Raw genomic sequence first — 26855 nt, forward strand, 5'->3', positions numbered from 1 at the left:
ATGTTTCCTAGACATAAGGACATAGAACTTGACACTGTTTTTCCTGTGCAGGTTATTGTCCTCTGGGTCCCTGGTTCTTTTGTCACCATCCAATGAGGATGAAGGGTATTTTGAGTGTACCGCTGTGAACGACGCTGGGGAGGAGCGCAGAGTCATTGAGGTCAACATGCAAGGTACTGATGTTGACATGTGGACAGCTAACAGATTGTAGAGTCATTCTAAACTGGAACTGATTAATCTTCCCTTCCCTGCCCTTGTAGTTCCACCGTCTATTGAAGATGATGTCACAACCATCACAGCTGTGAAAATGTCTCCTGTCGTGTTGCCTTGTCACGTACAAGGACGACCTCAGCCCACCATCACCTGGACGAAGGGTGGAGCCAAACTGGGATCCAGAGAAGGAAGTTTTCATGTCCTTCCTACTGGTAAGATGAGTATCTAAGGAGCTGTAGCAGTTCTGATGAGGGTTTCAGGACTATCATTAAGGAATATCAATCTGTTTATTATTTGTATTTATGTCACTGCAGGAGTGTTGGAGATAATGGCTGCTTTGCCAAGTCATGCTGGCAGGTACACTTGTTCAGCCCGCAACCCAGCTGGAGTGGCTCACAAACACATCTCCCTCACTGTGCAAGGTGGGTTCCCACTGTTATTGGATTGAGCATTTATCACAAAGTATAACGACACATGTATAACAACATATTTGCTTTTCCATGCAAAAAGAGCCTCCAGAGATCAGACCAATGCCAGAAGAAGTAGAAGTGGTGTTGAATCATGGGACCATCTTGCCCTGCGAGGTTCAGGGACTCCCGAGACCGTCCATCAGCTGGCAACGAGAAGGTGTTCCCATAGCAGCAGGTGACTACAAGGAAGATCAAAACACATCTCAAATACTGCATCGGACAGGTTGTATTTATTTTGATGTGTGCGACAGGTCACAGGTTGGCTGTGCTCTCCAACGGCGCCCTCAAGTTTTCCCGGGTCACACTGGGTGATGCAGGGACATACCAGTGCTTGGCAAAGAATGAAGCTGGTGTTGCTTTGGGCAGAACCAAGCTCGTCCTGCAAGGTAATATGACTTAGCAATGAAAAAAGAGACAATTACTGTGATTCACAGTGACAATCTGCAAGTTGGAGAAAGCGCTCATGATACCAAAAAGCAGCAGATTTAATCCTCGCAAAAACCAATAACGTCATCCTGGATGAATGGACCTTTAGACAGACGTGCCATCGTACATCAGCTGTCAGACAGTTGGCTGATTCTTCATGTTTACAATGTGTAATCAAAATATGTCGTTTTAAAATTTTGACGTTTCAGTTCCCCCGGTGCTGAGTGTGCCTCATGTGGAGTACACCGCTGTGCTGGGCCAACCAGTCAGCCTGGAGTGTGCAGCTGACGGCCAGCCGCAACCTGAAGTCACTTGGCACAAAGAGAGGCGGCCTGTGGTTGAGGGCGCTCATATACATATCTATGCCAATGGAACCTTGGCGATCACATCCACCCAGCGCAGCGACGCCGGCCTCTACACGTGTTCCGCCAAGAACCTTGCAGGCAGATCCAGCCATGACATGAGGCTGGTTATACAAGGTGAGACAAGGCTCTCTCACGGCTTGACTTCACCTCGTACAGACTGTCTGTAACATGTTTAGTTCAAACAATTATGTTTATGGATTTCGGATTTCAGTCCCACCCATGATCCCTCCTGGGCAGACGGAGCTGTCAGTCATTCAGGGATTTCAGGCGTTGCTGCCCTGTGCCGCTCAGGGTTCACCAGAACCCCGAGTATCATGGGAGAAGGATGGTGCAGTTGTGCCAAACCTTCCAGGCAAATTCACTGCCCTGCGATCAGGAGAGCTGATTATCGAGAGGGCCGAGGTGAGCCGGGTCTGGCTGCTGTTCTAGATTGTGGGCTCCCCTCTCTGTTCTGGTCTAAGATTGATTCCTGCTCACTTCACACAGCCAGGAGATGCTGGGGTCTTCACATGTGTGGCCACAAACGCAGCCGGCGCCGTGAGACAAGACATCCGCCTGTCCATCAACATGAGGCCGGCCTTCAAGGAGCTGCCGGGGGATGTGACCTTGAACAAAGGGCAGAGCCTGGCCTTGTCCTGCCACGCTCAGGGGACACCCTCTCCTGTCATCTCCTGGACCGTCAACAACACCCCCTACCTGGGTATTGTTTTCCACATACTTGAAAGACAGAGCCGTCATCATGCAGTCTCATTGATTGATAGATCAAATGTGTTCTCAGGTGCCAGTGTAGACGAGGCAGGCCGGAGCTCCGTGATTATTGACAACATTACCATGAGCGACGCAGGGACATACGTGTGTATAGCAGAAAACAGCGTGGGCTCCATACGAGCGCTCTCCTTCATCCGTATCAGAGGTGGGTTTGATCCTATTGATTGAGCAATGTTGCTTTAACTTCCGGTTGTTGTCTAAATCTACGTCACGTCATATTCAGAGCCCCCCATGTTGAAGGGGGAGGCCCACATGTCTCAGACAGTCATCCTGGGCAGCTCTGCTGTGCTCGACTGTCCAGTCCATGGAGACCCCAGTCCAGTCCTCCGCTGGCTTCGAAATGGAAAACCACTTTTCCGCTCCCTCCGGATGCAAACGCTTCACAACGGGTCCTTGGTCATCTACAGCATCACTGTGAGTTTGCTTGGCCCCACTGCTTGCTTGGTGTAACATCTGTGACCTTAAGTTTGAATGATTAAGCTTCTTTGAACAAATTATTTACATCAACAAATGATTGTCACGATGGATCAGAACTAAGCTTCATCTAAAGTCCCTTTGGGTGTTGGAACAGTGTGTAACTGTCCTGCAGCATCCTGCTTCCACCCAAATCAGATTGGAGGCGCTTCAGTCAGGGAGGCTAACAGCATTAGCAACAGTGTGCAGAGAGGAACAGAGAGCTGGACGTTCCCGGACTCTGCCCTGCCTCCCGGAGCCAATAACCTTGTTATCTCTCCAACTGCTGCAGTAATTGCACAGCCTGCAGCTGAGACTTTCTCACAGACAGATGACTGCCCTTCCCACAGAGCGCTGTAATGTCAAATCTCCTCTCTCTGCTTCTGTAATACCTATTACGACCAAGAATTCAGTGGAATACAATCCTAACTGTGCAGGAGAAAATGTCATTTTTTTGTGCTGTAATGTCTTTCCTTAGTTATAAAAGTTTTTTTTGACATTCAAAATGCAATTTGTCCTGGATGTTTGTGCCGGTATCAGAGTATAATTGTTCCTATAACTGCCAGTTACACTAAACTCTCATTAACCTGTTTGATTTATAGGCTGCAGATGAAGGCCAGTACCAATGCGTGGCTGAGAGTGAAGCTGGAACCGCTGAGAGGACCATTACACTCAAGATTCAGAGTGAGTTATACACACATTACATAAAAACACATTAAATGCACATTAGCAACAAAGCCTGTCTTTCTTGTGTAACTATAAATGATAAGTTTCCAACCACCTTCCTTGGCTCACTGGACTTTTTCCTTTCCCCTCCTAACAAAAGAAATTGTTCTTAGGTTAATAAAATAGCAAGCTTTCTTTTCCAGTCAATGGAGGCTACTCTAACTGGGAGGAGTGGGGTCCCTGTAGTAGCACCTGTGGACAAGGCATCCAAGAACGTATTCGACTTTGTAACAACCCTGAGCCATCCAACGGGGGCCGATCATGCAGCGGGCCCAGTATCAACTCCAGGCAATGTCACGCTGGTCTTTGTCCTGGTAGGACTGACTCACCGTTAGAATGTTTCCTGAGATATGATTAGAAAACCCATTTCCAGATATCACTCACTATTTTCTGCCTGTGTGGTGTCTTTGTTGGTGAAAGGTGAAGCTCCTCGGAGGACCAGAGGCAGTCTGATAGGGATGGTGAACGAGAGGGAGTTTGGTGTCTCTTTCCTGGAGGCCAACATCACAGACGACGCAGAGGAGGGCAGCAGCACCCTGCAGGCGCGCCTGGACCACATCCCTCCTAGTGTGGGTGAGTAGTCGTGCACGCTACTGCCCTAACTGATGTCTAATTCATCTTATTTACTACATGTCACTGAAAATGCTAAACACTAATATATTCTGACTTGGAGTTCTTGTGTGACGGTAGTTTCAGGGACCATTTTCAGTTGCCATGGTGCTGTAACAGGCCCAGAGTTTACCGATGCTCATGCTTTAGGTCCCCTGCTGCGGGTGTTGGTGTCCGTGTTTGCTCCCATCTACTGGACCAGCGTGCTCCAGAGCGGAGAGGCCAGGAATGGCTTCTCCTTCACTCAGGGCCAGTTCAGACAGGAATCTCAGCTGGAGTTTGAAACTGGTGAGTAGGTTTTATACATGGGTGCATGTTAATCTGCATGAATGAAGACAGTGTTTAATTATTGGGTAAATTACACACAGACATTAACTTAAACAGGTTATTTGTCATTGTGATTTTTCATTTTGTAGTTTACAAAATAACCAGCAGAGGGCGTGACTCACCACCATTGTTTAGCAACAGCATCAGCATCTCTTTGGCCTGTTACAGGATGATGATCTTACCTCCTTTAATCTCTCCAACCAGGGGAGATCCTCCGTCTGACCCATGTGGCCAGAGGTGTGGATCCTGAGGGAGTTTTACTACTCGACATTGTAATAAACGGATTTGTTCCGCCTTCATTATCGACGTCTCATCTGAGCTTACAGGTGTGTGTTCAAACTGTAAATGACCTCACATCTCTGTTGAGAATTTCTTTTTGACACATTTAAGCTCCTCTCCAATTCCTCTGACCTCATTTTTGGTAGGAGTTCGATGAGTCATATGTGCAGACGGGCCAGGGGCAGCTGTACTCGTGGTCCTCACAGACCCACCAGGGAGGAGGAAACCCCATGGTGCTGCGCTGTAATCACACCATTATATATGAGGGTCAGGAGAAACGCCAGGGCCCTCTGCTGCAGCTGCTGAAGGTCTCTGGGATGAACAGCGTCTATAATGTGTTCACACTCTCTTTAGACTTCCGTATCACTGCCAGGCTTCTCATACCAGGTCAGCGGAAAACTTGACAAACTTTTCCATCACTTCATCATGTTAGATGTGAGTGATGAAACAGCTCACACTGAACGTTTTTGTTAACAGATGGTTATGAAGAAACATGCCCTAAAGGTTTCACTCTTGACACGGCCTCCTACTGCGCCGGTACGCTGCTTTTCTTTCCCCTGCCTCGTTTATTGTTTGATCACATTTATCTCTTAAAAGTTGTCACCGCACCATTTAATTATGATTAAACGTGTTTTTATTAGATGAAGACGAATGTGCGCTTCAGTCTCCCTGCTCTCACTCGTGTAACAACATCATGGGAGGTTTTTCCTGCGTCTGTCCGTCTGGCTTCACCATCTCTATGGAGACAAACACATGTCAAGGTCACACACACACACACACACACACACACACACACACACACAGACTGGAGTTTTTGTATGCAATTACCTGACAAATTGTCAAAGGACCAGTGTGTAGTGACATCTAGTGGTGGAGTTGCAGGTTGCAACCCCTTACATCACTGCATCATTACAGAACCCTGCATGATGGGTCATTCATGATCCTACATTCAGCAAAAATTTAGGTTCAGATCTTCTCAAATACTAAGTTTCAGAAACAGGAAAGCTGCTGTGTTCATAAAGAATTCATAAAGAAAGAGACTGGAGTCCTTCTGTAGAGGGGTGGGCGTAGCACACTTACGGTGGTCTGGACGTAGTTCCAGAGCTGGCACTTTAATGTCTGAGCTGCAAGAAATGTTCATTTACTGTAATGTGACCAGGGTGGTAACACCTATAAATAAAATGGGAAGCCTGCCACCTCTTTTCCTTTTGCTCTCAAATATATTCCTGGACGACTCCACTGTCGATGGTAGCGATGGTGTCCAAAGTATTTGCAGACATATAATACCTCACTCACAGAGGCCCATCATTATCTAATCCATCGGACAGAGATCTTTCATTGCCTATAATAGAAGACGAGCTCAAATCTCCTCTCATCAGCCTCTGCTGTCCAGACCAGCTCTCTTCCATCATCGCTTTGTTCCTCTTCTGCATCCAGCTGTTGCGTGTCAGTTGTTCCGTGGCGTTTGACCCAAGAGTTAGAGCTGAGTTCAACAACATACTTAGTTGAAGTAATGCCACGGTGGATAAACATGCAAGAAAACCCCCATCTCCTGTATTTGGTGAGGTCGAAGCTTAAATAGTAGGAATGATAAAGATAATTACTTAAAGAATTTAGTAAAAAGAAATGTCTTTGCTTTGTCTTTTCTGGGCTGCCATAGATGCAACTTGGCTGACTCTGTGGAGGAGGAACTGCTTAGCCTCATTCTAACACACTGATAATTGGTTTTGAGTGATAATACACTGATGTTACGAATATTATATTACTTTTCTGCTGATTGATCTTAAATTCTTCACTCTGGACCTTAAATGGAAAAAGTAAAACTACGATTGTAGTTTATACTGTATATGTGAACTTGCAGTGTCTCTTAGTCCAGGTTCCTCTCACAATCCTTTGGTTTAACACTCGTTCGATGTTGCTGTCGTGCAGATATTGATGAGTGTGCCCAGGGCTCCCACATGTGCCACTACAACCAGCAGTGTGTCAACACAGTAGGAACGTACCGCTGCCAGGCCAAGTGTGGACCAGGATTTAAGCCCAGCATCACCGGAACCAGCTGTGAAGGCAAGTCCCCGTTAATCTCCTCTCTTCTCCCGTCCTGGACCTGCCCTGCTCTCGTTTAATCAATTCATCTCTTACATATCTTATATACTGGATGTCAGCTGGAGATTAATGAAGCCAGATGTGTCGAATTGTGTGTCTCAGATGTGGATGAGTGCCAAGAGTCCACTCTCTCGCCGTGTCAGCATCAGTGTCTCAACACTCTGGGTTCCTACCGTTGCATCTGCCACCCTGGATACCAGCTGGCAGGACACCAGTGCATTGGTTAGAACTCATTGCTTACACTTAGGGGATTGTTATTTTGTTAGTTAGCTGAAAATATGAACTGACAAGCAATCAGCGCTCTGTTGTAATGGCTTCTTTTACAGACATCAATGAGTGTCTGAGGAATGTGTGCCCGGCTCACCAGCAGTGCCGTAACACAGACGGGGGCTACCAGTGTTTCGACAGCTGTCCCACCGGCATGACCAAAGCAGAAAATGGAGCCTGCATGGGTTTGTCCCACTTTGTTTGCTCTTCCTCACATGGTTTATTTAGAGGGTGAGAGACGATAACGAAGGTGCTCACCAAGGAAGATAAATGTGACATCCTCCACCAGCCTCTTCACTAAATTTTACGTTGCGTAACAAAGTGTCCGATTTCACAGGAAGTCTGCTAGATTTTTTAGAGGCACGAAACAGCAAGCCGTGACAGGACACCTTTGACTTAAGAACGATCTTGTTTATGAGAGGATGTAACAAACTTTATAGTAGTGGGGTTTTACTCTCAAGAAACTCTTCCATTCCTAATGGCAGCACTGGCACGAGACGAAGGCGACCAGTCCTCTTGCTGGTCTGGTTTTTACATGTGTTTCACAATAAAATTGAAGTCATGTTTCATTACATTTGCCAAGGTCTGAAAAACCTTTGTCAATTTTTCAGACATCGACGAGTGTCAGGATGGGAGTCACATGTGTCGCTACACTCAGATCTGTCAGAACACAGTAGGAGGTTATGGTTGTGTGTGTCCCAGAGGTTACCGATCGCAGGGAGTCGGCCTCCCATGTCTGGGTAGGAAAATTGCTGTGTTTGTTGCATGTTTAAAAAAAAAGACTTGTACAGGAAAAACACAAATTGCAATTTTGTTTTTGCATCACAGACATCGACGAATGTCAGCAGACACCAAACCCGTGTGCTTACCAGTGTCGCAACGTGCCAGGCAGCTTCAGATGCCAGTGTCCACCCGGGACGGTGCTGCTAGGGGACGGGCGCTCATGCGCCGGGCTGGAGAGAGGAACCACCTTCACCAATGGAACCAGAGTCAGAGCAAGACTCCGCCCACAGCTGGTGTCAGCCGTTGGCAGGCCCATCCTGTCCCGACCTCACGGAGTGTCCCGCATCACCAGGCAGAGCTGCCCTGTAGGATACACCAACCGAGACGGCACATGTGTCGGTGAGTGAGTAGTCTTCCCAGAAAACACCATACCTGACATTAAAAACAGGCTGAAAATATTCCTGAGTCTCACCCTTGCCATGACGTTATTCTCGGTACAGATGTGGATGAGTGTCTGCTCAGGAAGCCATGCCAGCATGAGTGTCGAAACACGATTGGCAGTTTCCAGTGTGTGTGTCCCCCAGGTTACCAGCTGTTACCTAACGGCAGAAGCTGTAAAGGCAAGAGTCTGATTCCTGATGACATAACTTTCACCCTCCCTCTCATTACTACAGTTAAGCTTTTATTCTCTCTCTCTTTCCCTGTAGACATCGATGAGTGTGTAGAACAAGGCATTCAGTGTGGACACAATCGGATGTGTTTTAATACCAGAGGAGGATACCAGTGCCTGGATACACCCTGTCCTGCATCCTACCAGAGAGGAAGAAGTCCAGGGTAAATGGCATCACTGATGAGTATTTGAAAGTAGTTCCACTATATTTAAATTTACTGTAAAAACTAGGATTAATATAGCACTGTACATATGCAGGCAAGTACTAGCAGCTGCAGCCTTAGAGATGTGGTGCTGACATCTATCTGTGGACCTTTTGAAGGACATGCTACCGACCCTGCTCTCTGGACTGTACCACTGGAGGCTCTCACCTGCTACTTCAGTATAAGCTGCTCACCCTCCCCTCTGGCATACCGGCCAATCACAACGTGGTAAGACTGTCAGCCTTCTCCGAGTCCGGCGTCCTGCAAGAACGCACATCTTTCAACATACTTGAGCAAGAATCGGAGGCGGGTGTGATGGGCCGTGTGTTCGGCATCAGAGACGAGGCAGGCAGGGGCATCATCTTCACGCTGCGGCCTCTGGACACACCAGGACTGGTGCGGCTGAAGGTGCAGGCCACCACCATCTCACTGCAGGGACGCATCACCTACCAGAGCATCTTCATCATCTACATCTCCATCTCGTCATATCCCTACTGAGCTTCTGAGCTGCTGTAGAGAAGACTCTGCCCCCCAGTGGCCTCGGGATGTCTTTTAACACAAGATGGTTCCCCAAAGACCTGTGCCTTGGACTCTGTAGGCCTTATAAAGAAGCTCTAACATACAAGATAGAGGACAATCAGTGGGCTTCATAAAGAATGTGACTGAAATAATCTTGTGAAGAGCAAAGACATTGTTTTAAAAAGTTGCCTCAGTAGGTTACCACATTTGAAGACATCCCTGACTGCTGGATGAACAATGGTTTGTTGACCACATGCTCGACCTGGAAAATATGTGCCTCCTTCTAATCAATGTCATATACAGGAAATGCATTCTGCAGTGCAACTCATTTTCATGCAAGCACTAAAGTTATTCACTATTAGTCAGGAACTACAAGGAGCTCTTTAATGTTTTGATATTTCATAAGTGTGTGTGTGTTGGTTTCAAACGGTGAATGTCTAATTTAGGGATTCTGACATGAAAATGCTTTTGCAGTCTTCCCTTTGAAATACAAGTCAGTCTTTCACCAGCAGTGGCATTCGACAGTGTTTTGACAGTTACAGGAAACCTGTTTCCCCTCATTATTTTAATTTATTTAAACCACTTGAACATGTCACTGGTCCAAACAGCCTCCAGTCATCTCCTCTGTCATGGCAAACTTGCAAAGACACAGAGGAACATAAGCGTGACAGTGTTGCATCTATTTTGTACTCTTTTATAATGTTTTCTTTTTTTCAAAATAATGTAAATAACTTAAAAAGGTGCCTTTCTGAATGTACTCATGTGACTGAGCGGCTACGATTCACTTCACTGGTGCTGGTGATACAAGGGAAAACAAACCTGTTTCCAGACTCACTGATCAGTGTTGGATTGCGCTTACAGTCTGTGCAGCTACAAATGTCTTCCCTGCATTTGTGACATTAAACACAGCCATTCTGACATTTGGAATAGTTGCTCAATGTCAAGGTTGTGATGTCAAGACAAAAACTTGTTGAATGAAATGACTCTGAAAACCAAGAAAGCTCATAACAACCCAACCAATGAAATGTTGGCCCCACTCATACATATTTCTCTGTCACTGTAAATGAGTGTCTCCTATTTGTAGAAATAAATTAAATAAAACTCTTTTGTAATTGCTATTACTCCACAATTTGGTTAGTAAATAGCATAGACAGGTTTTTGTTTTTGTTTTGTTAAAATTCCACAAGTACTACACACAATATCGGCATATGATATATAGCCTAATTATCAAACATTGAAGTTATTTGGAAAATCAGCTACTCCCAAGGATGTGGAGTCATCGAGGGGTGGGCAGTGCTCTATATTCACAGGGAAGTATTCAATATCGCTTCAGTCAGTGCTAATGAGCCTCCTTTCTGTGTTTGTGCCGCAGGTACACAGAATATAAAGTCACTTGTTTTCCTGCGGAACACAAAAATGGAAGTTCACCAGCATCTTGAAACTTGTGTTATGATCCCAGCCATGACAGAGTTACAGTAAATAATGTCTTGACATGGGATAAGCAGATTTGTGTTGGGAGAGGTGAGGAAAGGTTGCAGCAGTCCAGTCTGATGGCAGCAAAAGCTTAAGGGTCAAAGATTTTCTGCTGTGCCAGCAACTTCAACTGGCTAGTCACTGAACGTTAACCTAAGTGGGCGTTGAAGCGCCACATCAGATCCATCATCATCTCCAGAGCGAACATTTGTACCTGGAAAAGCAGGGAGCGATAAAAGCAAAGAAAACCTGGTGAGAGGACAATAAAAACACACCGTTTTCCATGAACCTTGATCTGAATGAGAGGCAGTAGAGGTGGGCGATCAGATCTGTTATCCATCATGTACTCATATATCATCCAACAGACATACTACACATTATGACGTTTGATCTGGAAATTGAATCGAGAAACTATAAATGATTTCAGTTGGTGGGACAGACACATAGCAAAATACTGATCAAAAAAGGAGCAGCTACCTGCCACAAAACTGAAAAAAAAAAAAAAAACATTTTCATTTGGCACTACTTTAATAAGTATCATTAACTTAAAGTCTGCAGAGAAGAGGGAAATCTGGTGTTTTAATGTGCCTCTAACAAAGAGTTTTTAATGCAGGGTTGTCAGGAAGTCATACATCTGTCAACATTTGTTTACATTGGATACAGGTAGTCTGTGCTAAATCTAAAACAGTTCTTTGCTCGGGGAGTCCCTCAGCTGCTGAGCAGATGGAGCGGGCCTTTGATTATTCTTGATCAGCAGTACCGTTGTGCTTATAGTGCTTGATACTTTTAGTCACCTCATTTTCATCACAGTGAGATATAGAGCCGCTTCTCGCAATCAATAAGCCATTACAGTTATTTAGCATAGCACCTTTCACAGAAATAAATCCACAAAGTTCCTCACAGGCAAAAGAAGAGAATTTTTTTTTCTTTTTACAAAAGACCAAAAAAAGCACACAAACAATAAAGCAAAGACAATAAAACTGTACCAGAAGAAAATAAAAGAAACACAGCCAACAGAGGACCCAAAAGAAATACGCAAAGCTCTAGACTTCTTCGGGTGAGACAAAGTCTGATTTAGAGAGAAATTTTAGAAAGGAGTCATTACTTCAAATGCAGGAGAGCAAGGGATCTCTGGTAGACCCTGTTCGTGATGTATGTCATCCTGCTGGAACTAGTAAACGGCCTCGCAGCAGCATTCTGGTTCATCTGCAGATGGGTCAGAGATAACCTGCTGAGACAGGTAGACAGGGAATTACAGTAGTTTAACTGGGAGGACACAAGATCATGAATAAATACTTACAGACTTGATATTTGCAATATTTCATCATGGAAAACAAAACGTGCACAACTCAGTGATTCAGTATGCTGGACAGTTTTAATCTAATTAACACATCACTCAGATCAGTAAGACTGGCTGAGGAAAGGATCCATGGGAGCTGTCATGTCTAAAGCAGTGATGAGAACATCAGTCTTATCTGTGTTTAGTTGATTGACATCCAGTCCATCAGTAACATCTCTAAATCTGCTAATTATTTGACCTAAGGGAAGCATTACATGGCTAATAATATAGGACCCAAGATGGAACCCTGAGGCACACCACAGAGAAGACCAGCAGTTTCTGAGATGTGAGGATGAAGCAACACAGAAACATGATCTGGAAGATCTGACGTATAGATAAACTAGTCTAGGGTGCTTCCAGAGAAACCGAACCATTGCCTCATCCTGTCAGTCAGGATCTACAAAACCTGTACCAACATCCAACACTAAAAACATCCACAACAGAAACGTGATGTTGTTGGAGCCTCTAAAAAGCTCAGACAGAAACCAGACTCTAAAAACTTGAGGGGGGGAGAAAAATCAGATGCACAGAAGAGACACGACGGGGGGGTTAAAAGTTACCTCTCGTATCAATAAAAAAGTGAATCACTAAGTATTTGGCAAAACTCACATATAAACACCTTTATATGGGATCCATTTTTTTGGCACAATGTTATTGCTCGAGAAGGCACAGTTGAAATGCTGAAGCGGTTAGTCACCCCCTAATACAGAACTCATTTTTGCTGTTTTGTTTCCTGGAAATGAGTAACAGAGACCATCAATGTGACCTGAGCTGAGTGTTTGTTTGTTGATGCTTCACTGTTGCCTGGAGTTGTTTAGCATTTTGCTGTTTTACGTGATGTGGTCATTATTAGTGAACGTGACTGTTGACATTGACAGTTGACTTTGCTGAGTGGGTAGTTAAGCAGTGTTTGTTATTTAACATCTCCATCACGTAATAGTATCATTACTCTTGTCATGACTAAATGGGCCCACAAAATACTCACATACTTCGTAGTAGAGACATGTAAACAGTAAACACTGCACCGTCAACTTTTCCGTAAAAGTAAGCCACAAAAATATCAAGAAGTAAATTCCTGATAACTCTGTTTCTAAACAAACAGCCATCAAGCTCAATCTTTGTGAGGTCTACTGCACATGAAGTGGATTAACATAACATGTGCTGCATCTTCAATATCACATTACAATACAGCATTAAAATAGCAGAGACAAGCATCCATCTTTGTAAAAAAAACAGCAGGACTGCACACCAAATTTGAAGCTAGTTATTCCTTACGGCTCGATAAAGCTGCACCAACTCACAGGAGCATGTGTAATACTGGGAGACAGACTACAGGCCTTTTCCACTTTACTATAAAACACTGAGCATTAGTGGAAATGGATGCTTAAAGCTGAGCGATGGCTACCAGTAACAACTCCCCTACTGCTTTACAGTCAGGATGTAGAGAGAAACAGGGACTCACTAATGAGCTGGTAGAAGCAATCAGACCTAACCAAAAAAAACCTGCAGACAGAACAATTCGATGAGTCAAATCTCCACAGTCCTCAATTTAGCCTGAGATCAGTCACCCTTGTTTGACCACACAATGAACTTACAACCATAAAAGTTTTGAGCTTTTTAGGATTTCGTATGAACTATTGCTTAAATATGCATGTGTAATGCTGGTTGCTATAAAGGTCCCGCTCAGGTTGATGAGCCAGAGGAGAATCATCACCCCCCAGCTTTACAGAGCAATTTAGTGTATTTTAGCTCATTTTTTTGGTTAAAGCAATTAAACTTTACTGTTTTTGTTCAGCCTCACAGTCCTACTGAGCTTCATTCCAAGACACAGCAGGTATTCCTTGCTGTAAGAAAGTTCGGAAAACCCAACTGTACGCTCCCCAACTTGTCCCAGAGAGACAAAGTAAATGACGCACTCTTAAACAGTTGGCAGTTACAGACCCAGATGATGAGTTGCTGAAAAAGAGCTGAAAGGAGGGTGATGTGCTTGATGAAGCGATCTGGGAAAAGTCTGTTGAGTGCTAATAAAAGCTTAGCTGATATTGGTCTATCACAGGCAATTTGTTACATATTTGTTTTTTCAGTAGGTGAAAACTTTTCTTTTCATGGTCCATAAAACAGAAGGAGATACTTTGGATTAGTTTGGTTGCTATTTGAGATCGTTCTGACTGCATTGATTAAAATACTGGCGCGCCGCTCAAATCTCTCTCTCACTAACACCCATTCCCACTGCACATACCCGAGAACCGTGTATGTGGGTTTTATAACCTGTGTAAACCCACTAATAAACCCAGCTGACTGTCTTCCTTTTGTGCATTGATTAAGAGTTGCCCATTTCTTTTTGTCCCACTTCATTGACTCATAAACAAAGTCAACATAAAAGCAATAGAAAGCACACTGACACTGACAGTGACAGCGGCTCTAACTCAGCGCAGACCCAACAATGTTTGTGAGCTTTTCACAAATGCAGACAAGCTGAACTTGTGGCTGAGAAAGTCTGAGAAAAAAGCTGTGATTGCCTCCATGTGTATGGACGAACATGGAGCCCCAACCACTTGTCATATCTCGGTCTGGCTGAATTCTGCAAATGGCTGGTTTCACCAAATTTTTGTGATCACATTGACGCCGATCAGAACCGATTAATACCCGTCTCTAGGGTCATTTGATGTGGGACTGGATATTGATTAAACCTGTTCCCACTGCAGACAAAAAACAGATGTGAGTGGAGGTTCTGGCCAGTGAGAAATAGTTTAAGCTGTAAACCAGCACTATTATGACAATTAGTGACAACACATGAGTCACCAAGCTATGGTGACAGTGCTCCTGCGGTTGAGGGCTCAATCTGCACAACACCCCAAAACATTCTGGCTGAAGGCTCTATGTTTTGAGGTTGCGTGTCCATATGTGCATCCATACGTGTGGAAGCATGTGTCCATCCTAATGATTCATTATGTGTTTATCTCTACACATCTTGTGAGAGGTTTGGTTCAAATGCAACCCCCCCCCAGTGTAAAAATGACCTGAAAAGATTTTGGTGGTCAAAGATCTAAGGTCACTGTCTACTAACACAAGTGATATATGGATCCTCTTCTTGTTAGCGTGCTATCTTTACAAAACTTAATGGAAATTTCCTCAAATCTAACCCAGACATTCAATGAAAACCAAGGACGACCCGGCAATTTTTTGCAGGCCAAAGGTCAAAGGCCAAAGGTGACTGTAACAGGCAGACATCACAGAGGTGAACAACTCTGACGCTGTACTTCTAGTTTACTCCTAATATCATAATATCAAGAGCATCCCTGATTGGAGTTCTGGTCCCCTCCATGTTCTCTGCGTGTCTGTGTGAGTTTCCTCACTGCTTACGTTACACTAGGCTAGGCTAAGGTTAGGCTGGGTTAAGGTGGGCTGCAGTCACTCTAATCCCCCTGTCAGTGCCTCAGACCAAGTCACTGCCAGAAAGATCTGGAATTGGATGCCAAGCGTCTCACATGGCTGCTCGCTGCTCTGTAGAGGAGTTCATCACACAACGTACAATGACAGTAACAACAGCTTCTTCCATTAAACTGTAAAGTGCTAATACGGTGATCTCATATTTTTACAGCTGCCTCCAAATGGCCACAAGCACTTGTTAATGCAGGGTTAAGTGTTTTTATCTACTGCTGGCCATTGATGAGTGTACGTGATACTGCAGTCCATAGCAGCAGATGAGAGTTTGGACTTTGGGTGGTGGATCTTTTTTAAGCCCTGTCAAGCTTTGTTAGTGTTGTCATGGAAAAGGCTGACAACAATACGAACATGAGCCAATGTTATAAAACCATTGCATGAGGTCAGTTTGTTCACCCCAGAAGTTGCATCAGACATTTTTCTCTGTCAGTGACATCAGGGCTGTCACTGACAGGAACAACACAGAACCTCAAAAGGTAATGATGATGATGAGTAATGCCACGTTAACAGATGGTCATAATTCCACTGTCTCCTGCTAAGTATGGGGGAATTGAGTAATACTATGATGCGTTGATGAAAAATTAATGGTAAAAGTGGAGGGGGTGGGTGGTGGAGAACAGGACATGCTTCTACAAGGGAGGCCATGCAGGGCCAGTTTTATTTGACTTTAAGTGGCAAGGATGTAATCGGTTTTCTGGCTGAAGGAAAGAGAGCATTACAGAGCAGGTAGCCAGGTCCATGCTCATCAACGTTACTAGAGTACGCCTCGCCGGCCCGCTAATAAATTCATGCAAATAGGAAGGCCCCCTGATGCCAAATTGCAAATGTAGTCAGGCAGCTCACTGTTGGCAACATGTTTTAAAACCACCAAATTTTCTTGAACACACTTTGTCAACACTGCACGCAAGTGTGGAGACAAATTTATGAAACTGGAGGATATTTCCACATGACGTATTCAATTTCTCTCGTCGTCTGTTTCTCCTGCCAATAAATGTGATAATCATGCAGCATGTTCTTCCCCACAGTTGCCATATGCCCTGTTGGAAATAACTTACTCGTGCACAGTAGAAAAAAAAATACAATTGGGATAGTTACATGTCGCCATAGCAGCAGTAAAATATACATGTTCAAAATATATAGAAAGGAAGTGATGAAGGGTGGAAGAATGCATACATGGGTAATTGTGTGTTGAAAGATCATTTATGATGCATGACTTTCTGTCTTTGTGAAGCAATATTGTGTTTTCTCAAAAATAATTGAAGATGGAAAATTGTTTTTCCTTCATCCATGAAACATGGTGAAATAGGCTAATATGCTGGGCAGAAGTGTGAGTGTGCATGAGGTCATGGATCACAAATGACATAAAATACTGCTTAAAGGAAGGCCAGCCTTCAAAGCTATCAACCTTCTCAAAGGGGCCATAAAAAAAACTAGCATGCTTGGTGTGTGAGTGTGTGTGAGTTGTTGTGCGTGTGTTGTGTGTGTGGTATATTCCTTGACATCATTCCTTTCAGCCAGCATGACAATATTTTCTCCACACATGCGGGAACAACTTGCCAAATGCACCAGTGACTTCTGGACTAGTGTCTGCTTTCTCTACTTTCTATAAGAATTCCTATATCTATCTGGTGAATATGCTGCCAGTGATGTCACCACAGACTGTTGCTGGGGCAACCGTCCTCTCCAAACCACCCACAATGCCCCCTCGTTCTTTCCTTTTGCATACAGGAAATGCTGAACACAGGATTACACTTTCATGTGCTCTAAACATGTTGGTTGGAATGTAGCTGCTGTGTGGACGCACACGTCTGCATGAGTTTTAATGTGGGCCAGACACTGACTTCATCACCGCAATGCTTACCACAGTAGTTCCTTCCATCCTGCTTCCCAATCCGCCAGCCAAGCCCTGCTTCCTACCATTACTCAACTGGGGGAAAATCGAGACCAGCATCAAAACGTTGTGTAGGTACGGATGGAAAGAGGTAAAACGACCAGAGACCAGAGAGCCCACACAGCTCCTCGCTTGCATTCCACAAGCGGTCTCAAAGCTACTGTCTTGGGCTCGATTTCCACAGTTTAATATCATTCGCATCAGCGCCGGCACTGCAGCAGATCCACAGACGCCAGATTTTTCCTCAGTCACTTTTTGCCACAAGAAAAATGACTTTCCAGGCATTGATGAATAAAATCTATTATATAACATTCATGCAAGATCACATAAGACAATGTACTGTACACTGGATGGTTCAGTGGTATCGGTATCGGCTCTAATTACAGTAACATGAAATAGTAGTCAGAGGTGACGAAAGTACAAATATTACTCAAGTAAAAATACAGAGTCCTTTTTTTGCTTGGCCTGCAATGTTGGCTGCTTCTCTTAAATCCATGTCATCACCAATGTCGACGCTATTCCTCTCCTGGAACAGCATCCTCGCCTCTGCTGTCACATTCCTCACTACGCTAGATGCCACGGTCACATGTCTAACTCGTCTCTGTTCTTCTTATTAATGAGTTGATATGGCGATGTTTCCCTCTCCCAACTAATGTTGCAGTTATCTGCCTCCTAAAAGTGATACTTCATCCATAAAGTGTATTTTTGGATTCAAAGCACTCACAAATAAATGTCCTGTGCTCTTAAAGAATTTTTTTCATAGTTGAATCCCAGCTCTGTGACTCCTGAAGGCAGGAGGAACCGGCCATGTTTATTTTTATATATTTTTGGAGAGTTTTGCTGTTGTTTGTGGTTGACAGCAGTCAAAGTTCAGACAGAAATATGAAGAACCCACACCAGCTGTCAGTCGGAACAAAATAATTGTTTCATAATCAGAACAATTTACAGAAAATAACAAAGGCAACTGGGAGGTGAATCAGTGATCAGTGGAGTAGGAAAGTGTCGAAGGTGGTGTAAAACAAAAGAACCAAGAACAAGTAAACCAGCACACGGAGCACATGTGGGAGCTGAGAGGGAGCCAGCAGAATAAGATTTGCAGATGTAACTCCTCCCATTGACGACCTCCACACTGTTGTCACTTCCTGCAGGGGAGGAAAACACAACCAGGAAATATCAGTTCTTATACAATTACTTGGTTTCTGTGACTCAGTTCAGGTGCCTGGCACTTACATGGTAGAAATACCAGCATCTGGAACGCCACAATATTACAACATAGCTAAAGTTTAAAAAAAACAAACAAAATGAAACAATTATATAACCAGCATAGTTAACTCACCACATTGGGCTTCCCTCCCAACCCTTCAACAACCTGGTACCCTGGAGCTTATTTGAGAATAGGAGGAGAGAAAACCACAATAGGGAGAGAATAAACAAGGGTTCAACCATTAGGAAGCTCTGCAACAGTTCACAAAGACCAGACAGAGCGTCTGCTAGAACGTGAGTGGAACCCTTCATGTGACAAGCGTTCAGCTGATAGTGTTGCAAGAACAGAGCCCACCTCACTGGGCCATGATTAGGGTCCTGAAACCATCACAAAATGGTGAACGGGTTATGATCGGCATAAACAGTAACGGGAGTACCCTCATGTTTGCAGACCTCTAAGTCTATAAGAGCCCAAATTAAAGGGAGTGCCTGCTTCTCGATCACTGAACAGTTCATCTGGTAGGCATAGAACTTTGTGGAGAAGGAGCTGGTTTATCTACCCCTGTTGTAGTTCCAACATGACTTTTGTCAACATGCAAATTGATAGGCTTGTCAAATTGTGTGGGCAGCAAACGATGGGGACACACAGAGGAGAGACTCTGGTACTGGCACTCATCCATCCAGACAAATTTGACCTTCGTTTTTAGCTGGTTGCTAAGTGGGGCCACAACTGTGAAGAAGTTCCGGCAAAAACTGCAGTAGCAACCAACCTATCAGTTCCTTCTTCGTGTTTGGAAGCAGAAAGGATTTATTAACCTCATCTCTGGCTTGGACTGGTTGCACAGCACCATGGCCAGCATCTTTAACCCACAGTTGCTTCAGCACATTCACATTTGGCTCGGCTCATGGTCAGTTTAGCCCACACTAATCTGTTAAAAAGAGCATGGACACAGTGGACATGGTTCTCCCGTGTGTCACTGACAATGACATTGTCCTCACAGACAGAACAGCCAGCCAAACCCAAGACAACCCGGTTCACGAGTCTCTGAATGGTTGAGAGCTGAGACGAACATTTCTGAACAGTTTTGCTGTTTTTGGTAGTTGATGGCTGTCATGAACTGGCTCAAAGTTCAGACAGAAATATGAAGAACCCACACCAGCTGTCAGTCGGAACAAAATAATTGTTTCATAATCAGAACAATTTACAGAAAATAACAAAGGCAACTGGGAGGTGAATCAGTGATCAGTGGAGTAGGAAAGTGTCGAAGGTGGTGTAAAACGAACCAAGAACAAGTAAACCAGCACACGGAGCACATGTGGGAGCTGAGAGGGAGCCAGCAGAATAAGATTTGCAGATGTAACTCCTCCCATTGACGACCTCCACACTGTTGTCACTTCCTGCAGGGGAGGAAAACACAACCAGGAACTTTTAGTTCTTCCAAATACTCAGTTTCTGTAACTCTGATCAGGTGCCTGACACTTACATGGTAGAAATGCCAGCATCTGGAACCCCACAATATTAAAAAACTAGATTAAGTGAAAATAAACAAAACAATTATATAACCAGCATAGTTAACTCACCACATTGGGCTTCCCTCCCAACCCTTCAACAACCTGGTACCCTGGAGCTTATTTGAGAATAGGAGGAGAGAAAACCACAATAGGGAGAAAATAAACAAGGGTTCAACCATTAGGAAGCTCTGCAACAGTTCACAAAGACCAGACAGAGCGTCTGCTAGAACGTGAGTGGAACCCTTCATGTGACAAGCGTTCAGCTGATAGTGTTGCAAGAACAGAGCCCACCTCACCGGGCCATGATTAGGGTCCTGAAACCATCACAAAATGGTGAACGGGTTATGATCTGCATAAACAGTAACGGGAGTACCCTCATGTTTGCAGACCTCTAAGTCTATAAGAGCCCAAATTAAAGGGAGTGCCTGCTTCTCGATCACTGAACAGTTCATCTGGTAGGCATTGAACTGTTTTATCCTCCTGTGGTTCCAACATTGCTCACATAAACATGCAGCTTGAAAGGGTTGTCAAACTTAGCTTCAAGCACGTGGCTGGCTCTTTCTTCCTCCTGGAATCCAGCAGTAACAGGGAAAACGCTGGGAGCCAAGTATTGTTTTAAACAAATCTATCTGCTTCTCTTATTACATATTTCTCTTCATTTTTGTCTGTCCTGCACAAAAAAATGAAGGAACAAGCCTGTTTACAAAACGCAAGGAGTAAAAAGTTCTGAGCGTATGTATAAATAACTCTCAGAAATAGAAAAAGCCCATAGCAATCCTGAGAAATCCTCTTAAGCACCTTCTCTGCTGTGATAATTGTCAGCCAGCTTTGCAGCCTTGCATTTTCATTTTCCAGCCGGGCAACTTAAATGATTTGGTTTCCTCTCACTGATCTTAGTCTCAAGTTGTAGACGCCAGCTGTTTTCAGTAAAATAACTGGACTGAGCTACTTGTCCAACACTAAACATCCAAAGTCAGTCAGTCAGTGAACATAGTGAAACGTTTAGCTGCTAGACAGTTTGCCATATAAAAGGTGATAAAATGTAAATACTCAGTTTACAGTGTGCTTCAAAACTAGCATTTAGGAGTAAATGAACATCCTCCTGACATAATGATAAATGCATCGTCAGCTCTGCAACTCCCCCTCCGCTACCAAGCTAAACATTTGGCAGCGTGAGCACGTTAGCTGCCCCCTCAGGATATTTTGTGTCTGCTCTATTAGTGAGGCCAAAGCTTCCATTAAGCTGACGTGCAGTTGTTCACTAATCACTCTGCTCAGATTTACTGCCCTGTTGGACAGGTAATTGTCAATCTTGCTCCAGTGATTATTTTCAGACACAACCCATGCTGTGTCGCATTGCTTGTAAAGATGCTCTTTCTCACGCCAAAGCTAGAGGCAGGGACGGAGATGTGAGCACCTTTAGGCTATCTACAAAAATACCTCTCTGGCAACTAGCCACATGCTACACTGCAAGTTAAAATAAGACAGTGTCATGTAGCAGATAGTGTTCCTGATGAATATCTTGGTTTCCTCTGGTAGAGAACCTTGGGTGGGGGTTTGATGTAGAGACAGAACCTAAGAATTGGAAGAGTACTATCTTTAGTAGTACATTACAGTATATCTTACATTTTCATTGATTTCTTAATGTATGAAGAAGAGACAAGCCCTCAGTCAAATTGGAAACAGGGACACCAACCCAAACTCGCGTTCCCTGTTTCCAACCAGGTGCCAGACGAGCTCACGTCTGTAATCACACCGTTGTAAAATGACTTTTTAAAGTTCAAGTTGTTGGTTTTAAGTGTTTTTGACAGCTGTTCAACAATCATTTGTGAGACTTGTGTTTCCCAGCATCGAGATAAGCATCAATAGACAAATACCTTCAATTCATCAGCACCAGCAAGTTGCGACTGGCCCCCAACAGAAACTCCCCACACTTCATTCATGGCCCTGGAATGGCACAGGCATCGGAGATGGAAATATCATAGTCATAAATAACTGAGCAATGCTGAGGTAAAGGGAAAGCCAAAAACAGCACTTGCACTGATCCTCCCACAGTGGCTGCGGAGTAAATGTGGTCAGGACTCTGAATGACCTGTTGAGTAAAGGTTGGACCCAACAAAGGAAACATCATCTCATCATCAGGAGGCTGCATTTTAGATAAAATATGACATAAAAAATCAGTTATACCAGATTTGGTCGATTATTGTTCTCTAATTCATAAAATTGAATCAGTAAAAACACTTTAGCTCAATTCAGGGCCCACACATTTTCAAGGACTCTTCACATGCAACATGACAGTTGGAGCTGCAACTGCTTATTTCCAGCTTCTGATAACAAGTTTGACAGAGTGCAGATCAAAAGTAAGAATTTGACAGCAACATGGCGCCAACAGCTGACTGACATCATCGGATACACCCCCTGTATAATTACAAACACAGAAACACCTCATAACAAAAGAATGAGCTTTTATAACAAAAAGGAATCCAGTAAACGTGTTTTACCTCAGTGTGTTTGTCAAAATAGAAGAAACCAACAGAGAGCATCATCCCCCCACCGCCCCCCACCACGAGCGCTGTTTGTTTTGGCATCATCCTTATTTAGTTATCATCAGTCCAACAATCACATTTTCTGCTTTCGCTCAATCTCACAGTTTATGAGTGTCCAGGATGTATTGAATCAGTGTTTTTTTTTCCTGGAACTGAGAGTGCTGGTAGCTGGCTTCCAAAGAGAGAGAGAGATGTGACCTCCAGTGGTGTGACCCCAGGAAATGGGGTGGTGCCGGGGGGGGGGGACTGCCATTCATCACAGCCAGCCCTGAGACATGCTGTGGAGCGAGGCTTTCTCTCTCCCTCTCCTGGGCTTTCCTCTCACCATTCACTACTTCGTGCTTCTTGAAATTCAATACACTCGCTTATATTTAGCTTGTCCTCTCAACATTTTACAACACGGACTGGGCCAACAACATGCCTACGAGTTTGAGATGAGACATAACAGTTCATGGCTGCACCATCCATGGCAACAGTCTGTCACTGTTTTGGCTTTGTAGTTTGCAAAGAGACAATGAAGCGAGAGAGAGGAATCACAGACAGGAATATAAAAAGATCAACATTATCTGCAGATTTAAGTCAGACCAGTCTGAAAATACCTCAAATGTTAAATCTCATTTTTATAAAACTTGACAATAAAGAACACAAAATAGAGAAGTTACTAGGGAACAAATGAGAAACTGATGAAGAACCCCTAGTAAATCATTAGTTAATGAGTAACTCCTAATCAACTTTGTAAGAGTAACTAATGATTTGGTGATTAGGAAATGCAGCAGTGAGATAAGCCTTTCAAGATGTGCTCTAATGGAGTGTGTGTGTGTGTGTGTGTGTGTGTGTGTGTGTGTGTGTGTGTGTGTGTGAGCAGATGAAGTAAAGGGCCTTACTGATACACGTGTCAGTATCATAGTGGCAGTCTCACTATGTCCTGAATCAAAACTAGCTTGTCACTTGCAAAGCTTTTCATTCCTACAAGTGTCTGCTGCAAGCTAACATTAGCATTAGCTGAGGCTTGAGGGCCTGGCAGTTCTTCCTGACGGTAGCAGATTCTGGTCTGGCCCGTAACATGTCTGCCTGGTACCTGTGTGCATTCTGTATTCTACAGAGCACCAGAAGTAAGTCGGGTGACCCTAAAGTGCAGCCACTGGCATTTTGAGCCTTGGGCTGATTATTGTGGAGCTCTTAATTGGGAGAAGTACTTACAATATCCTGAATTTCATTTTATAGACCCAGGGTCAGCCAGAAAACCATATTCTGGATCATGGAAGAGATACTAGCTTTTTTTCCCAAGGAGTGTGATGGTGTCAGGTAGTTCTTCAGTACGCCTCAGTTCCCTAAATGATGACCACGTGGGAATACCTGAATGGGCAGCAAGATTTTCTAGATCTGGTGAAGCAGATGCTGGAGTTAGACATGGACCACCGAATCACAGCTCGGGAGATTTTTTTTTCTAACACCCCTTTTTAAAGCAATGTGTTGTCCCTGAGCTTTTTTCAGAACAACTGGAGCAGCCTGAGATGTCTCTGACTACTGAAGGAGCAGCAGACATTCCTTGCCTTCAAACAATGATGAAGGAAGAGGAGCCTGCGGTAATGGCTGAGGTCACTCAAGCAGAGTTCGACATCCAGAACAAGCTAGTGCCCAGGACAAAGGCTGGTTTAAAGGTGTCCTTCTCAAAAGAGGCATTCCACCCACCATTTTAACAAGCGCAATAGGCCCCTGGAAGCCACTGGTTCAAGAGAGTTGTTGGGAGTCTCGGGGGTCTTCAGCTTAAGCAACTACGATTACTGAAGCACTACAATCTTGGGATGTCCAGGAATACACAGTGAGAACCAAACTAACTTATCTGTGCAACATTTAGTCCAGACCTTGACCAATGTCAGAAGCATGTGGTTCACGAGAGATTGCAACATATGACGACATGAGCAGCTGGTCAGGGACACGACACAAAAGCCCAAAACGACCAAAATAACAAAGTCTAGTCTTCAGCCACAGCGACAGTCTTGAACTGTGGAGACTCACAGAAAATGGTGGTCTGAAATTTCAGCCTGTGAATAGAAAATGAAAGCTCTGTGAGCCTCTCCACAGGTTGTTCAAGGTTCTGACCATGAGGTGGGAGATGGGACAGACATGAGTTTTTACATCGAAAGGTGTGTATTTATTTAGAAAAACACACAACATGACATGCTGCGTTGCTCCAATCCCATCAGCAGGCTTTGACCTGGGGGTGGGGGTGTTGAGGGCAGGGATGGGCTCTGAAGCAGCCTGGCAGGGAGGGAGCCTCCCAGGCTGTAACAGGTTTTGTTTTTTTTAGCTCGACCGAGGAGTTCATGTTTTCAGTGCCGCTTGTTTGCTTGCATGGTGCAGATATTGTTTCGTCAAGCATGTTGCAAACATTGTTCCCCATTACTGCTAACTTTTATTGTACCTGTGCACATGTTGGAATGACCTGCTGTTCCTGACGCGTTTGTTTTAAAGGACTGGGGAATAACAGGGGTGTAGGCGGAGGTTTAAGCTGTCGTCTCTGAAGACTCACAGCTGCGGCGGCTGTGCAGCATTATCAAGGTTCTACTTCCCTGCAGCCTCCTGTCTTCTCTTACCTCGTCTACTGTGCTTGAATTAAGTTGAATTCACCATGTAGAGGGTCTCATTTGCATATTATCTGTCTTCAAACAAGTGTCAGCGATGACATATGAACCAGGAATTCAGATGAAGGGAAGCAGCTCGTGTTTTTTAGCTATAATGACTTTTACAATTAGTGACTTGATCAGCCAGACAAGCAGCTGACCAGTGAGCCAATGTAGGCAAATGTGAGATACAATGGACTGTGCCACTTTACAGACGATATCAGGCAGTAACCACACCTTTGTATTTTGCTTCTTATTTTGATGCTGGTCTCTCCACTTGTTTTTAAGAATTTATGTCTTCGGGAACTTGGTGTACTTAAGAATATTGGCAGACTAATTGTCAGGTAATCAGCAGCAGTCAGAGACAGTGCGCATGCATGAAAAAGGATCCCGTTTTGTTCTGAGTCCTCCAGCTTGTACAATCATGTTTCACCAAGGTTTGTTTTTTTTTATCAAGGTTTGAAATATGATGAACATGCACAAACAAAAAAAAGAGATAATTCAGCCGCCTGATCATAACTGTGATATACAAGTTCACATAAACACAGTAAGACTTGGCGGCTTTAGACACCCACTCATTGGGTTGTTATGTCCAAAACTGAAAACCTTCAAACCTCGTTTTATGGAGTGCCAGAGGATTATGGAACAACTTGCTTGCTGTAGATCTGATGAATGAATGATATGAATTCCCCGTTCCTCTGCTCTAAAATGTGCCAGAGTGTCAAACCTAATTGATACCACTTGAATTCTACATCTACTGCACTCCAACTGCTCCTCTCTTAATATAACACTGAATCATGAAGTCGTGGTCACGGGCCAGCATCTTTGATTGACTCGGCACCTTGTTAGAACATCAGAACCCTAAACTGAAGGTGAGCAAACACCAAAGGTTCCTGGAATTTAAATTCTACCGGCCTGATTTGAAAATTAGGTTACATCACATGCGTCAAATGGAAGAAACTCCCATGAAAATGCGAACATTAGCCAAAGTCAGTCATTACATCACACCTGGGTAATAAGACCTTCCTCGCCCCCATATTTGAAGATGATTGGATTAGAACACTTCGACGGATTTGTGTGCACACGTTAGCCAAAGTGCTGCAAATGTTACCTTGGCTCAAGCTGCTTCAAATGCAGACCACACTTCTTATGAGGACAATTTTAAGGCCCCAAAGAGACATTATTACCTATTTCACTCTTTACTGAGAACAAATAAAACTGCAAATTGTTCGGCGCTGTAGCCAAGTAGATCACCACAGGGCCAAATTGTTGTATTTCACAGAGAATCAAGGACATTGGCAGACAGCAGTGAGTCTGTAAAACCTGATACAGAGCCGTTTTAGCCAAAGCTCACTGTACCGTCGCCTGCGACTTAATGACTAAACTTTACTGCAAACACCGGTTCTCACTTTTATAATGAATGCTTCCCTGATGCTGCGTCTTGTACATGCATTTTATATACACCGTGGGTGCTGACACAAGCCATTTTCTTTATAAGCTCCGTGTTGGCGAGTATAGAATTCCAACCTCCAGTAAATGTCGTGATCGAGTGAAGACAGAAAAGCAAAGAAATAGTAAAAGTAAAGAAACTGAAGCTGCTTTTCTGTATGTTTAAAGAAATGGAAAACTTTTGAGTGTATGACTAAAAAATAAACAGGTCAAGTACTCTGACCTGACTTTTACTTTACTCTCTGGGACATTC

General features: G+C 44.1%; 1 protein-coding gene across 1 annotated transcript in view; it reads left to right on the forward strand.

Moving 5' to 3' along the window:
* The window catches only part of hmcn2 (hemicentin 2), a 40731-nt gene extending 30541 nt beyond the window's left edge, over positions 1-10190 (forward strand). The window contains exons 56-81 of the mRNA XM_086207326.1: positions 52-173; positions 261-425; positions 528-635; positions 724-858; positions 935-1069; positions 1319-1588; positions 1686-1876; positions 1961-2174; positions 2253-2387; positions 2466-2656; positions 3298-3379; positions 3565-3735; positions 3842-3994; positions 4181-4318; positions 4562-4683; positions 4783-5023; positions 5114-5173; positions 5278-5397; positions 6566-6700; positions 6842-6961; positions 7066-7191; positions 7618-7746; positions 7835-8128; positions 8230-8349; positions 8437-8563; positions 8722-10190. Coding sequence (XP_086063452.1) covers positions 52-173; positions 261-425; positions 528-635; positions 724-858; positions 935-1069; positions 1319-1588; positions 1686-1876; positions 1961-2174; positions 2253-2387; positions 2466-2656; positions 3298-3379; positions 3565-3735; positions 3842-3994; positions 4181-4318; positions 4562-4683; positions 4783-5023; positions 5114-5173; positions 5278-5397; positions 6566-6700; positions 6842-6961; positions 7066-7191; positions 7618-7746; positions 7835-8128; positions 8230-8349; positions 8437-8563; positions 8722-9100 — 4183 coding nt within the window. The 3' untranslated portion in view covers positions 9101-10190. The remainder of the gene's footprint in view (positions 1-51; positions 174-260; positions 426-527; positions 636-723; positions 859-934; positions 1070-1318; positions 1589-1685; positions 1877-1960; positions 2175-2252; positions 2388-2465; positions 2657-3297; positions 3380-3564; positions 3736-3841; positions 3995-4180; positions 4319-4561; positions 4684-4782; positions 5024-5113; positions 5174-5277; positions 5398-6565; positions 6701-6841; positions 6962-7065; positions 7192-7617; positions 7747-7834; positions 8129-8229; positions 8350-8436; positions 8564-8721) is intronic.
* The last annotated feature ends 16665 nt before the right edge of the window (positions 10191-26855 follow it).

This window comes from Aulostomus chinensis, chromosome 6, assembly GCF_037954235.1.
Source record: "Aulostomus chinensis isolate RoL2024-O1b breed Wild chromosome 6, RoL_Achi_v1.0, whole genome shotgun sequence".
Classification (NCBI taxonomy): Eukaryota; Metazoa; Chordata; class Actinopteri; order Syngnathiformes; family Aulostomidae; genus Aulostomus; species Aulostomus chinensis.